The sequence below is a fragment of the Dunckerocampus dactyliophorus genome, chromosome 6, assembly GCF_027744805.1.
Source record: "Dunckerocampus dactyliophorus isolate RoL2022-P2 chromosome 6, RoL_Ddac_1.1, whole genome shotgun sequence".
Lineage (NCBI taxonomy): Eukaryota > Metazoa > Chordata > Actinopteri > Syngnathiformes > Syngnathidae > Dunckerocampus > Dunckerocampus dactyliophorus.
In genome coordinates this window covers 23,838,786-23,854,642 of record NC_072824.1, presented here as the reverse complement: position 1 = coordinate 23,854,642, position 15,857 = coordinate 23,838,786, and the positions used below count along the sequence as shown (strand labels likewise).

Sequence of the window (15,857 nt, the reverse complement as noted above, 5' to 3'; positions counted from 1 at the left end):
CACAAAATGTCCACTTTCTCTCAAGAGGAGAAGACAGCTGCAGAACGAGAGTCGACGGCCCATGACGTTAAAAAGTCAAACTACTTTCTTCATGTCATGTGAAGAGGAGTTCAAAGAGAGGGCATGTGACTACATTTCAATGGGAAACAAGATACACACTCACACACACACGCACACACACACTATCAATGAAATGCTGGCATCGTCACACACGCACGCACGCACGCAAACGCGCATTCACACGCACATACAACGTTTGACTTACCCAGTGAGCCTTTGGGGCAGGGCCTCTCGACTGTCTCCCCTTTCAGAGTGGGGGGCCACTGCACGCCTCGTGCCACTCTTCCTTCACATCCACCTACTTGACCAGGGCCACCTGGAGCCAAGGGGACCCGCAAAGGGGGACGAGGCGTTAGGGGTACCATGGCTGTGATTGGCCGCTGATCAAAAGGCCCACGGTTGATGACGCCCACTGGATGGGAGGCTGATGGCCGCACGGGACTCAACGCCACTGTTGCCGTGTAAGAGCGGACGGTAGTCATTAAAGAAGAAAGGGGACCTGGGGGGATATGAAACTTAAATTCAGATCCATATATTCCTCAAAGGGTCTGGTTACACCAGGGGTGTCCAAACTTTTTCCAACAACAAAATCAAAACATGCGGGGGCCACTTTACCATAATTAAAGAAAAAAACAGCCTGTCAGGTTGGTGTTACTGTTGACAAGCATATTATTAATGTGAATAACCTTTTTTCCTTGGTACGTTGTTTTGCTCGTTTTTCCATTTTTGGTATTTTTATTTTTTACAAATATGTCAATTTTCTTGTACATTTTTTTTCTATTATGAAAAAAATATATTATGACTTTATTGTGATATAAATTTTACCCAACGTTTCCTAAAATTGCAACTCTGTTCTTTTCTTTTTTCTTTTATTCTTGTTTTAATTTCCTCTTATTCTATTCTACTTTATTCAATTCGATTCTCTGTTTCTCATAATATTACAACTCTTACAACATTTTTTAGTCTTTAATATTTCAACTTTATGCTATTTTATCTCTAAATATTATGACTTAATTTTCTAATATTTTGTCTTGTAAAATTACTTCTTTTTCCATTTTTGCTGTGTTTTTTTTGTTTTCTTTTGTCAAGGGCCAATAAAAAAACAAACGCAGACTGTAAATGGCCCCCGGCCGCACTTTGGACACCCCTGGGTTACACCAATCTAAGTTCTGGCTCAGCAGACCTTTAGTGGGTGGTGGTGGGGTGAACTGAAGCGGATATCTCAAAACGTAGTAGTTATTCCACACATACAACTGGTTGTCTCGGGGGTTGTAGTCTATGGAAGAGATGTACTGGTAGGGGTTGGGGAACGGAATCTGAACAGGCAGCTCCTGGCCCCGGCTGGTGTCATAGGCATACACCACCATGTCGTTGCCGACCCTTCCGTCTGCTTGCCCCTCATCATCCTGGAAGACTGAGCGCACTGCATAGAGCACGCCACAGGCCATGAAGGCGTTGCTCGCCCCACGCTTGTCAAAGCCGGTGGCCCATGTTCCTTCGAAGCGCAAGGTGTACGGGTTCACCTAAGGAGCAGGGAAGAGGTGAAAAGGTGAGAGGCAAATCTGCAGCTTGCCCCTCACAAAGTTTCATTTGTGCTACCTGGCTGACCACGATGCGTCCATTATTGGCTTCAGTGGAGTAGATCACCCAGAGGCCGTTCTCATCCACTGCCAGATCAATGTCTGACTTCCCTCCCCAGCGGTAAGGTGACGTGTCATGGTAGTTGGCATTGACCACCACCGCCTCTCCACTCTTAATGCGAGTCCGCAGGTCATACTTGACCAGGTTGCGTGTGCGTTCCTTGTTGTAAAACACAGCGCCATCGTACACTACAAAGCCTGTGCCGTCCACGCGACTTGGCAACCTGTGAAGGACAAAGACACAAAGTAAATGATGAGGTTAAGAAAACTGCAGCTCACTCTGTTTACGCATCTCTTTATTTGCATTTTATGTACCGTTATTGACTCTGGTTCCATTGTTACTCAAAACAGCAAAAAGTCAATTCCTCTGATACATTTGTTTATCTCTCTGTATGCTAGCAAGCCTGCTACTTTCTGGTTTAACAGAGAATAAAATAAGAAGTTACAAATAGACAAATGGACATCACTCAGCCCTTACATTGTGACTGACACAACAACAAAAGAAATATATTAAAGGTGCTCTCCCACTTCTGCTCCAAATGATACTTTTTAAACTAAAAAATATAAAGCTAACACCACAGGCTAGCATATGTTCCCAATAGTGGTTTAAAAGAACAGACAAAACAAATAAATGTCTGGACTCTGCCGCTCGGTCCAAATCGCGTACACACCTTAAAGTAAGTAGATCAACTTTGCCAAAATGGCTATTATTAGCTGACAACAAACATACAGAAACGAATGCCTGTGTGTGTTACATGGGGCGTACCTTGCATGCTCTGAGCAGGAAGATAAGAAAGAGGGCGGGCTACAGCACGTTGGAAGGTTATCCTAGCCAAGGCAGACAGCACCTTTAACTACCGTAGTGCCATTTTGGTTTGGATTTGCACCAAATTAAAAGGGTTCTTCCTGAACACCCGTCTCGACTCCACAATGTTTCACTGACTTTCGTGACTGGCTTTCGTGTAAGTCTGCTAAGTAACAAACCAAAACAAAAAGACAATCCCTCTTTCATGTGGACTTAGCGCAGGGAAAGATCAGAGTCATTATGAAAACACCCACTTAACACTTTATACATTTGAGGAATGTTTTCATAACCTAAAATGCTACTTAAAATGTCCTAGACATAAAAGTAATAACCTGCTTGATAACTATTTTTAACCTTGTATTTTATTATTATTTTAAAATACACTACAGACATAACAAACATATTCATGATTAAAGGAAGCTTAAATGAAATTCCATAAAAGTGGCCCTGAAGCCGAGACATTTAATGGACTTTGACTGTAATTCCAGCATCTGAGTAACCGAGATCACAATTGGAAAACACGGCGGAGGGGGGGGATCTGCAGATTTGATTGCGTTAACTGAAATTGTCCAGAATTCACTGGACAAACTCACTTGTATGTAGTGGTGACTCGATTTTGCCGGTAGTCGTCCCAGGAAGCGTACTCGTACAGCACCTCGGTCCTGTAGGGTGTCCATGGCATGACGTATAGTCTGTCACCAGCCTGCAGCGGGTCCTTGCACCATGCCCCCGACTGATGCTCCGCCTCCAGCACGGAGGAAGGCGACTGGATGCTGAGCAGTGATCCGGGACAGACGAAAACTGGGAGATGGGAGTTTTCAAAGACAAGGATGAGAGAGAGGAGAGAGAGGATATGGATGGATGAGAGTGGGTGAGAGAGATAGAGAGTGTAAGGATTGTGGGAGGAAATGGATCAATGCATGAAAATTGAATTGAGACAGATGCAGTTGATGCAATGAGATTAAAGAAAGACAAAGAAGAGGAGAGACAGAGGGCTTTAAAATACATGTGCTGATGTCAAAAGTCCAGCAAGAGATGAGACATAAAAGTGTGTGTGTGTGTGTGTGTGTGTGTGTCGGTGTGTGCATGTGCTTGTGTAGTGAGTAATATAACAGGGGACACTGCAATGAAAGGTGTGTGAGTATGTTATATGTGTGCGGGCATGTAGGTTAGTGCGGTGTGAGGTAGAATCAGGGACGTAGAGGGCGGGGCTACATTTTGCCTTAAAGTGAATGAGAGGGCAGGTTAGTTTACACTGAGCACAACGATTGGTCCACCCACATGTCAAAAAAATAAATATATGGACACATATGTTTACTGTACAATCTCACGCTGGCATGCAAGAAGGCATGCATACACACACACACACACACACACACACACGCACGCACACACGCACACACGGACGCATACACACATACATAAGCAGTGCTTGGTATGCACACACCCAGACACGTCACACACATTTGGTCTTATGTTTCCTATGAAGGTAAATAAGGGGCTCTGCCTATAGAGGAAGAAAAGGTAACATAAGCATAAAGAGGATGGAAGGAAGGAAAGGAGGACAGATAGAAAGGTGTTGTAGCCGGTGTGTTTATGTGTGCAATGAGAACAACCAGGACAGAAAGAGAAAGAAGAGCAGAACACGAGAGAGAAAAGAAAGACTATGTGCGGAACCTGCATTAAATTAGATAAAAGCACAGATTTCCATACAACGAGGGATGGAAAGAAATGGAATAAAAACAACTGAGGAGTAAATTAAAAAAAGGGGGGCAACATCCAGCATGACTACAAACAACGTCCTTGGGTAGGAGGAAGAGAGAATTGGTAGAGAGAGGAAGAGAAGGAGAGAGAAACGGGGGGTTTGGGTAAGGAGAGATCAAGATGCTACAGTGTATTGTCTTTACCTTTTTGGTCCACTTCTACTCAAGCATAGGAAAAAAGAGGGAGAGAAAGAAAGAGAAATCAGAGGGGTGAAAGAAAAGGAGAAATGAAAGAAGCAAGAATGCAAGCGAGAAACAGAGAGAAGGAAAAAGAAAGTAAAGAAAGAATTGCACAGATTATGAGTTCCATTCTCACAAACATTACAAGAACCAACCCCTAACACCCCCTCCCACCCCACCCCACCTGCTATCCCTTCGTCACTACTCCCCCCCGCCCCCCATGCAGCACCCCCATTCATCCCCATCACCCTCCTCCTCCTCCTCCCCTTCCCTAAATCTCTCAGTGGCACTCCTGTGGATAAAAGAGAGCAACTCCCGTGCATGGCGTGACTCTGGAAAAGAAAACACACACATGCACGCGCAGGTGCATATGTGCACGCTCCCACACATACACACACACACACACGCACACACGCACACACACACATAGGAGACATACACTATGCAAATACACTTCCTTCAACTTTCTGTTTGTATTTTAAGCACACACACTCTCTGCGGAGAAACAGCATCTCAGGAATTGAAGAGGTTATAAAAAATAAAGAATAAACTCTTACATTTATAACATATCATGACAAAAATAGATTTTACACTATGTGAACAAAAAGTATTGAGACACGACCCTTCATCAATCAATCAATGAATGTATTAATCAGTAGGTGGGCTGGAACCCTGAACTCGTAATTGTCCACCAGAACAAGACATTTTGGACACTGCTGGGGACAGTTGGGAGGATATTTTCGGTTTCAACGTGACTGAATAAACATATGCTAGGATGAGTTTGGTGTGGAACACATTTGGGATGAACTACAACAGAGATTGTGTGCCAACAGGTCCAACTACAAATCTGAAAGTCTTCCCAAAAGACCGGAAAAAGAGGGATCCACACTTTCCTCCATTTTGCTCACTGTAGGTGCAATGGCCTAATACTTTTGTCCATATAGTGTATCTTTGTGTAGCATTTGTAAAACATACAAGTTAATGTGCTCATGTGCTGTTTTTTTATGTATGAATAGTATTCAGTAGTGTTTGCATAAAATACACATTGGTACTCACTGTAAGGGACACACTCGTACTGGATCTCCAGGTATTTGTATGTTCCAGGACAAGGGTCTGGGAAGACATCCACCCCTGCAACCACCACACACTGCGTCCTGTTGTTACACCTGCACAAGAGAGTGATGGATGGAGTCGGAAGAGAAAGAAGGAGAGTGATTAATATACAGGAAAGGGGAAGCAAAGGGCTCTCCGTTTGTCTCCTCTCCCTGAATATTGATCTGTTCTTCGAGGAAAGCAGTGCTGAGTACACAGCTAATGGTGCAGCCAGATTTAGCTGGAGTGATTATTGCACTTGCACGCACACAAACACACAACTCACAACAAAAGCACTTGCCGGGTGTAATGTTTCCTCTAACACAGGTCTGCATGAGTGATGTGCAGGACTATGTTGCATGCTGTAGATGCTCCCATTGATTTATCCGCATCCAATCTCACACACGACAAAGTGATTTGCATATTTAATAATAAAGAACTAGTGGATGGCTGAACCAACCACACACACACACACACACATACACACCTCTGGGCCATTATCTTCAGTGCATCAGGAAGGTAACACTGTGTGTTTTCCATCTGGAAGGGCTCTGCGTCACAAATTTTGTCATCGGTGCGTCCATAGTTGGCGGTTTCCACCATCACCACATCACTTCCTGGACAGCGAAGCTCAATGGGATAACCCTCGCAGGCCAGTTCCCTGCGCAACAGCCCAAATGGCATGGCGGCCCGAGACATGGCTGTCCACAAAAGACACAAGCGGGGAAGATGGGGGTTTGACAGGAGAAGGTGAAAAAGTGCTGAGAAGAAAGGGGCATTAACAATGTACTTAGTCACTGTCAGGCTGCAATTAATTTGTTTCTGCAACTGTGGCTGAATAATAATTTTTTGCCATCACATTTACATAGTGATAGCAATTAATTTAAATTATTCAATGTTGTGCCATTCTAGTTTTAAATTGTTGTATGTCATTATATTGAAAGCAAAATTAAAAGGTATAAATGAGGCTGTGTCACGCCCCCAGCCTCCTAATCACTAGAAGGACATGCCCACTCTGTGTCCAATCCAATCAGCAACTGGCTTTTTTCCCTCCACAAACTGGTGATCAACCAATCATCTGTTCATCACCCAGCGTGTAACTCACCTGCATGTTGTCGGCATGTTGCCAATCATCACGTTTACTGCACACTATATCAAGGAAAACTTTGAACTTTTGCACTTTTTGGGGAATGTTGGCCATCATGCACAATCCTTATGTGAGACATGAACACATACAGTATGTCTTTCTCTCTTCGTTTGTTCTAAAGATATAAAAAACAGCTAAAAAGAGGCAGCTAAGAATGCACGTAACGGGAAACACTTATTCTAGAAATGTGACAAAATTTTGAAATTTGTAAAATCAAGTCTGTGATTAATTCTATCTGATAAAGCATGACTTGAACTTTAATTTGATACCTCATTCGCTTCTCTACCCCAAATACTAAAGAAGTTAGAGCAGATTTTATAACCGAATATAAAGCCTTTGGTCCCCATTGCTTTAACATTGAGTCAAGACGAAAGCTGTGATCGACCCACGGACCTTGGCAAGTACAACATAATATACAATATACAAAATATATAATAACTCAGACAGTGAAAATCTCAACAGAGTAGCCATTGATATTTTATTGATAATCAAAAAGGCCAGGGAAGAAAATCAAGTGTCATATTTTTCTTGCATATGCCTCACACTGCAGTGCAGCAGCACGCTGTGTACTTGTTTTCACCCCAAACTCACCACAAGAAATACACCTAGCTATCATCGATGACAGGAATGTAGAAAATCCAGCAACATCCACTCCATAGTTCAGGAAATCAATGTTTTTTTTAGCATGATTGTTATAATAAAGCGGCATAGAAAATGGATGAATGAATGGATATCTATGCGTCTGTGTAGGCTCTCAGTCGTACAGGAGTTGTCCATCGAGGAAAAGGCTTCTTGAGACGTCATCTGTACTTCTGTGTAGAAGGTGTCGGACGTTTCGCTCCTCATCCGAAGAGCTTCGTCAGCAAACTAATAAGTGCTGGTAGCTTAGGCCTTAAATACAGTAAGAGTGGGCGGAATTGGTGTGCCAACACCCTCCTCCTATTGGTTCGTTACACTAAGCCTGGGCGGAGCAGTGGTATAATCCTATCCTGTTATTCACACCTACGATAAAAGGGAAGTGTCACTCCCTGAATTGGGTATGAACGACTCTGATACTGGCTTGTTAGCATCTATTGTTCTGGCTCGGCCCTGCCTTCACCTCATTTGCAAGACTAAGAGCTGTGGGTTTTGGTCTCAGTAACCTGCTGAACACAGGGTCCAAATTAAACCTCAAACCACCATTCCGATTCAATGATGGGTTCTGTTGTTTGACAAAAATAGCTTCCTTTACTCCTCTTTCAAACCATCTGTTTTCTTTGGCCAAAATCTTTACCTCGCTGTCCTGAAAAGAGTGATTGGTAGCTTTCAGGTGTAGATGTACTGCTGATTGAGGACCACTAGCATTGTCCCTGCGATGTTGATAAAGCCTTTTTTGGAGCATTTGCTTAGTTTCCCCAATGTAGTGCTCTTTGCATTCCTCATCTTTACAGTGGATGGAATAGACCACATTGCTCTGTTTCTGGTTTGGAGCCTTGTCTTTAGGATGCACTAATTTTTGTCTCAGGGTATTTACTGGTTTGAAATAGGTACCCCACGTCCTACGTACTCCCCTAACAGAGCACGCATGCTCAGTGGCAGATTTTTGCATTGCTAAAATACGGGTTTTGTAACATTGCCACTTATTACTTATTGCCACTTACACGTATTCCGCCGGTCTCTTTTAAGCTGTTTTTATATCTTTAGAATGCACAGAAAAGAGAGAGACATGTGTTCATGTCTCACATAAGCGTTGTGGATGATGTGCAAAATTCTGATGTACGTTTTGGATTAAGCCTAAAAGTTTATTATGCTTTATTTATTTATGTTACTCAACACACATACTAAATGACTTTTTCAACTGATGATGGTGTTAATTCATTTCAAATAATTTATATAATGTGCGTCATTGTATAAGTTAACAAAGTGATGATATCAACGTGTACACACACTGTATGGTTGTAGACAAATACACCTCGTTGCTAGTATACATTCAATTTAACTGCAGCTTTCTGCACTTGGATATACAGTACATACCTGCTTTTAGTGAGTTTTACTTTCCGCGACCACCAGCTAATGTCAAAAAGCCGCGAGTAATCGAGACGCCCATAAAAAGTTTTGACACACAGCTCGCTCCCACTCCCGCTACAAACTCTCCTGCTAGCTTGACGTTGACACTACCTCCAATTTTGGATCAACATTTGCAATAAGAGAGACTGTTGTAATTATTAGATTAGATTCAGCTCCAGAACCCTCCTCCGTCTCTTGTCAATGTGCCTCACATACAGTTTTATTTCACAGCAACTACAGTGCCTTCAAGGCCTGTCAATAAAGGTGCGTAATCTAAAAAAAAAAACATTCAGTGAAACGTAAAGACATATAAATATTGTGGGCTTTTTTTTTAACAGTGGGACATGTACGCCGTGCGTTTTATCGGAATTATCACCTATTTACAAATTAGCACTGATTTAGGGCGAATGAACAAAAAATTGCAACAAAAAAAAAACAGATTTAAAGCTCTTTGAAATCAATCAATATTTAGTTCATTTATTTAAAACAGGCTTGGCGTGTACACAAGTGCCCCTAATTAAACTAACACTCACCCAAATACCATAATAATGAATATGGATGCTCAGTAAACATAATATGAATATTCAAGATTCAAGAGATTCAAGAGAGTTTTATTGTCATGTGCATGGTAAAACAGCAGTTATACCATGCAATGAAAATCTTATTCTGTTCATTCTCCCAAGAAAAGAAAGAAAACAAATGAAAGAATAAGAACATAAGAAACATAAACACATAAACATATATACCAATAAATTAAGCAACAACAACAGAAGAGACATTAATACAAGTAAATAATACAAATAAATAAATAAATAAAGTGCTATGAGTGTGTGCGTGTGTTGCGTGCGGCGTGTGCGAGTGCTTCGTTGAGGAGCCTGATGGCCTGTGGGTAAAAGCTGTTTGCCAGCCTTGTGGTCCTGGACTTCAAACTCCTGTAGCGTCTGCCTGACGGTAGGAGTGTGAATAGTGAGTGTTGTGGATGTGTGCTGTCCTTGATGAGGTTGTGTGTTCTTCGTAGGACTCTAGATTTATAAATGTCTTGCAGTGTGGGGAGGGCTGCCCCAACAATGTTCTGTGAGGTCTTGATCACCCGCTGGAGTGCCTTCCTATCACGTGTTGTACAGTTACCGTACCAAACAGTGATGGAGGCGGTAAGGACACTTTCGATAGTGCATCTGTAGAAGCAACTCAGGATTGTGGTGGACATGCCAAATTTCCTCAGTCTTCTCAGGAAGTACAGTCTCCTTTGGGACTTCTTCAGAATTTGTTGGGTGTTGTGAGACCAGGTGAGGTCCTCGCTGATGTGTGTGCCAAGGAACTTGAAGGTTTTCACCCTCTCCACCTCAGTCTCATCAATAAACAGGGGTCTATGCGGCTCCTTTTCCCTTGTTCTTGGGTCGATGATCATCTCTTTAGTCTTATCTGTATTGAGAAGGAGATTGTTATCACGACACCAAGCTATGAGGTCCGCCACCTCTCTTCTGTATGATGTTTCAACACCACCAGTGATCAGTCCGATGACTGTAGTGTCATCTGCAAATTTAATGATGCTGGTGTTGTTCTGGGAGGCCACGCAATCGTAGGTGAAGAGCGTGTAGAGGAGTGGACTCAGCACACACCCCTGTGGGGTCCCAGTGCTCACAATTCTTGAGCTGGATGTGCGGTTGTGGACTCTGACTGACTGGGGCCTGCCTGTGAGAAAGTTAAACACCCAGTTACAGAGGGAGGGAGACAGGCCAAGTGTGAGGAGCTTATCTGTGAGTTTGTGGGGGCTGACTGTATTGAATGCAGAGCTATAGTCTATAAATAGCATTCTGACGTATGTGTCCTGGCCCTGTAGGTGAGAAAGGGCTGTGTGGATGGCAGTGTTGACTGCATCATCCGTGGACCGGTTCTGGCGATATGCAAACTGTAGAGGGTCCACGGTTGCCGCCGGGATGCTCTTTTTGATGTGGGTCATGACTAATCTTTCAAAGCACTTCATAACAATAGGAGTGAGTGCTATAGGGCGATAGTCATTCAAGCAGGTCACGTTGCTCTTCTTGGGTACGGGCACTATGGTGGTGGACTTAAAGCAGGTCGGTACAGATGCTTGTGCAAGCGACAGGTTAAATATGTCAGCAAGCACATCAGCTAGCTCTGATGAGCAAACCCGAAGTGCACGTCCTGAGATGTTGTCTGGCCCTGCTGCTTTTCGTGGGTTTGTTTTGTTTAGAACCCTGCGCACATCAGCTGATGTCACCATGAGAGGTGAGTCCTGTGTGCTCCCCAGGTTCAGCCACCCTCTCTGCTCATCAGGAGTTTGGGTATCAAAGCGGGCATAGAACTCATTCAACTCATCAGGAAGTGTGGTTTGGCTGGACGTGGCTACGCTACTCTGCTGTCGATAGTCTGTGATGTGCTGGAGCCCCGCCCACATGCGCCGAGGGTCTGAGGTGGAATAGTAGCCCTCCAGCTTCTGTCTGTACTGTCTTTTGGCCTCTCGTATGGACCTCCTCAGGTCATATCTGGCCTTTTTGTAGTCATCAGCGGTGCCCATGACAAATGCAGTCGAACGAGCACGTAGCTTAGCCCTTACATCACAGTTCATCCACTGTTTTTGGTTAGGGTATTTTCTGTAATACTTGGTGGTGGTAACAGTCTCTATGCATGTGCTAATGTAGCCAGTAACAGCAGAAGCATATTCATCCAAATCAACAGTACAATCTTCCCTCCCCGCTGCAGTTTTAAACACATCCCAGTTTGTGCAGCCAAAGCAGTCCTGAAGTACTTGATCAGTTTCTTCATTCCATACTTTAACTGCTGTACGTACAGGGGGAGCTTTTTTAAGAAGTTGTCTGTATGTTGGATAAAGGAATATAGAGATGTGGTCAGCCTTTCCAAAGTGGGGTCTTGGAACAGCCTTCAAAGCACCTTTCATGTTGCAGTAGACTTGGTCCAGGATGTTATTTTCCCTTGTGGGAAAGCTCACATGCTGGTAATATTTGGGGAGGACAGTCCTGAGGTTACAGTGGTTGAAATCGCCAGATATAATAAATACAGCGTCTGGGTGTTTGGTCTCGTGTTTATCAATGATGTCATGCAGGAGGCCTAGTGCATTAGCAGTGTTAGCTCGTGGTGGGATGTAAACAGCAGTTAAATACACAGCGCTAAACTCACGAGGCAAATAAAAAGGTCTGCATTTCACCATCAGCAGCTCAATGTCCTGCGAGCAGTGCTTTTCCATCGTCTGTACGTCTGTGCACCACCGTTTGTTTACGTAAACACAGACGCCGCCACCTCTGTGTTTACCAGACGCTAAAGTCCGATCTCCCCGGTAAGCAGCAAATGATTCCAACTGGATCGCCGAGTCCGGTATATCCTCCGTCAGCCAGGTTTCTGTGAAGGTGAGGACACAGCATTCCCTGATCTCACGTTGAGCTGTAATCCTTGCTCGTAGTTCGTCCATCTTGTTTTCAAGAGAGCGGACGTTGGCTAGCAGCAGGCTTGGTAGCGGTGGCCTCGTCGCTCTAGCTTTTAGCCTAGCATGCAGGCCGGCTCGCTTGCCTCGTTTACGCCTCGGATGCTTTGCTCGCCGGGTATTCAGCTCACCAGGTCCGCAGGCTGCTGCGTTCTCCCGGCGCAGAAGAAAGGCAAAGTCTGAGAGGCTAAATGAAGGTTCATGGTGAACCCTGCCGATGTTCAAAAGTGTCTCTCTGTTGTAATGTACTGCGTGAGTGTGTTGAATGTCCAAAATGAACAATAAAATAGCAAAAAATAGAAAAACACGGGAGAGTGTCACAGAGACGTCTGCCACGGAGGGCGCCATCTTTGATCCGTAGTAAGTATCAGTAGTAAGATTTGGTTTCTGACCACATGCATATACAAAATGTGTGTAAAACTCACCTGACATATTAATCCATCTAAACCTGGGTTATTGGAGAAAATCCCATTAGCATTAGGTAAATCTGGTTGTTCACATCAAGCAGAGTGGCGTGTACACATGAAAAGGTCGTCGGCGTATGAGGATTAAAGGGGAGCACACGGCGGCGCGATCAGTATGCCGCTGGTGTGTCGCAACTCTCCATGGTGCTGAATGACTGATGCTTTATTAAGGAGCTGCTACAGGCAGCTTTGAAACACTCCCTTTGGCCATGCTTCAAATGTTTTCATAATCTTTTGTTTATGTAGGTCGCTGCCTTACAAAAACTTTGCCAAGATGGCTTTGGCTTGGTTTTGGGGTGGTAGTCCAAGGCACATTTCTCATGATGATGTCATGACAAACTGGCACACGGGTCTATTGGTATACTCCATTTTTTATTTACCCACTCAGGTACCAACACCTTGGCAGCAGCTTACCTTCGCTGGAGGGGGCAACATGAGCCAAAGTGAGCGCACACACAGCAAACAGCCACAATGATGCCGCCATGCTGGGAAGGAAGACTTCAGACGTCACACCACCAGCCGGGTTAGAAGAGCCTGGGGAGGAAACAGAAGTGGAGGTGTGACATGGAGAGTGAAGAGCTGCATCCGCTTTTTCTGTGCATGATAATAATTTGTGTGTGTGTGTGTGTGTCCTGGATGGTCAATAACACGCAGCAGCAGCAGCAACAGTGATGGGGCTCACGTGAGAAATGCAGCAGATGGGAGGAGAACAGAACAACAGTCAGACAGAAAGCACTGAGCGAGAGAAACCAACATAACAATTGAGCAATCGTGCAGCAAAGTCTCTCAATCTGCTGTTACCATGGTGATAGCCCAGTGCCGTCTGGGGAGGGAGGGAGAGAGTGAAAGAGAGCAAAGAGACATGCTGGGTTTGTGGACGTCTGGATTTTCACTTGTAAATATGTGCGAATGTGTGTTATAAGTCCTTAGTTAGCCCGGAGCAACACTGGCCACTGACCCACAAAACAGCAGTAATCCTTCTATCCACACACAGTTTGACAAGAACACACAAAAACACACACACACGCGCGCACATTAGGCCACTTTTCAGTAATCCTAAATAAATGATGCAGCAGATGCAATCTCTTCCCCCCAAAAGGACCGGTGAACAAAACAGTTGAACGGAGGTGAATGTGTGATGGTGTTACAGTGCAAGGAACACACATGATGCATGCACACTAGCATGCCAAACAACAGGATAATGGCTCCTCAGTATGAACCCAACATGGCTCTGACTGGAACTGCGGTTGTAATGTCGTATGATCGTGTGTGCGTGTGTGTGTGTTTCCTTACAATCATCAAAAAAGGCTATTTGGGGACTAAGACTTAGCACCAAATTGGGTTCAGGAGAAGGTTAGTGTTGGGCTTGAATGATGTGTTTAATGTTACAGTATTAAAAAAACAACTCAAAAGCATGTATGTGTGTTTGTGGGGGGGGTGAACATGTTATAGTGTGTTATAGTGTTGCTATAGTCATTGTGTGTGTTTATTTCTGACTTGTGTTTCTAAGGGATTCAAGGTTTGGTAATGACGGGAGACAGATTTAGGTCATTCCTCAACAAACATCCAACATGCACTCGACTAGACTAGAGCAACAGTGCGTGCTCGGTGCGCACGCACAAATGCATGCACACACACACACACGTATTTCCAGCCCTTGAGGAAATATTAGATAGATTACATTTGATTTGTAAGTTCAACCACGCCTTAATAAAACCATATTCACACCACGTCTTTCATATAAACCGTATTGATTTACATTATGAACATGTGCGCGCGTCGTGTATTATTCTAGCTGTAAGATAACGTGGCATACACGCACACGCAAACATAGAATAACAAGTGAGGTTCTTTCCTTTTTAAAGTCCACTGAACCAACACACCTACAATAAAAGCCTTATGATATGACCACACAGGCCCACACATACTCATCCACACAGTAAATTTGGTACATAAAATCACTCCCTCGAATGAGATCCTCTCCAGCGTTATCACACACGCACATACTGTACACACACTAAGAAAACGAGTGCACATAAATGTCTCATCTCAGCCAAAAAGCCTTATGGCAGCATGTTCTTTTGCTTGCATAGGCCCCCCCGCCCTCCCCTCTCTCTCTCTTTTACACACACATGCACATGCACCGATACATGCACATACACACCCTTAAGTGTTGGTGCAAAGTAGAGCAAGGACACTGATGGGCCTTGACAAAGCCACACACCCAGTCCCCCTGTTCACAGCACCGCACTCCCTGCCTACAACCAGGATGCAGCCTCGGGCCACCGGCCGGCCTACTTGAAGGAGCAGCAATCTAAATGAAAGTGTGTGTATGAGTGGGCCTGGAGTGAAATACATGACACAAGTACACATACAGAAAGTCATGTATATAAATACACACACCTAAATCCACTGTGACATTTTACTTACACTACAGAAAACTCCATTCTAACGATGTGAAAAATGTGTGAAATTTGCCCTTATCCCACTTTCTTGAGTAAATAAGAGTAATAAAAGTTTGGTAATACAGTACAGTAATATATTTTTATTTTTATTGTCACAAAATACGTCTTTTTTCTCCAGGAAATACATTTTCCATCCACCTCTCCTAGTCATCTGCCTAAATACTGACATGATGTCAGTGCAAGGTGGTGGCACACTGCGTGTGCTTCTACAGCAGCACTAGCTTCTACAGCAGGGGTGGGCATACTTTTTGACTCGGTGGCCACATCGCGTTGAAAAATGTAGCGGCGGGGGGCCGTTTATATATACAGTAGGTGGCATCAAGCAGAACGACGTACTTGCTCACGGCTCAATGAAACGGAAACACAACACACCCACAGCAAGTTAACGCATCACATACATCAACAACTAAGTGCTAAACATAGCACATAACTTCAAACTGTTATTTACAAATGCCCGCAAGGCATGCTGGGTAGTCCAGCTGCCAACAACAATACGAACTATGAACAATAAAACAATGAATATTAAGCATGTTAACTCCTCCGTGTTTACTTCTCTAACAACCTCATCGACATATTTTGCAATCAAGCAAAAATGCGACAAACACGGCAAAATGTTGGGAAAAAGAGTACCACAAGCTACCCGGCATGCCTTGCGGCGGGTGCAGGGGGTAGGTTACTTTGAGCGTCATGTTTGTTGACGTGTTGTTTTGTTTGGATGGCTTTTTTCGTACAAGC

General features: G+C 44.0%; 1 protein-coding gene across 3 annotated transcripts in view; it reads right to left on the bottom strand.

Annotated features, from left to right (window-relative positions):
• Positions 1-15,857, bottom strand: part of LOC129182368 (adhesion G protein-coupled receptor L1-like) — a 40,955-nt gene that overhangs the window by 12,466 nt on the left and 12,632 nt on the right. For 2 of the 3 annotated variants that reach the window (XM_054778375.1, XM_054778377.1), the window contains exons 2-9: positions 13,072-13,191; positions 6,028-6,241; positions 5,505-5,614; positions 4,413-4,427; positions 3,099-3,306; positions 1,660-1,924; positions 1,244-1,583; positions 266-559 (exon numbers count right to left, since the gene is read on the bottom strand). In XM_054778375.1, coding sequence (XP_054634350.1) covers positions 266-559; positions 1,244-1,583; positions 1,660-1,924; positions 3,099-3,306; positions 4,413-4,427; positions 5,505-5,614; positions 6,028-6,241; positions 13,072-13,141 — 1,516 coding nt within the window. In that variant the 5' untranslated portion in view covers positions 13,142-13,191. The remainder of the gene's footprint in view (positions 1-265; positions 560-1,243; positions 1,584-1,659; positions 1,925-3,098; positions 3,307-4,412; positions 4,428-5,504; positions 5,615-6,027; positions 6,242-13,071; positions 13,192-15,857) is intronic. The other variant, XM_054778376.1, reaches the window with a different exon arrangement.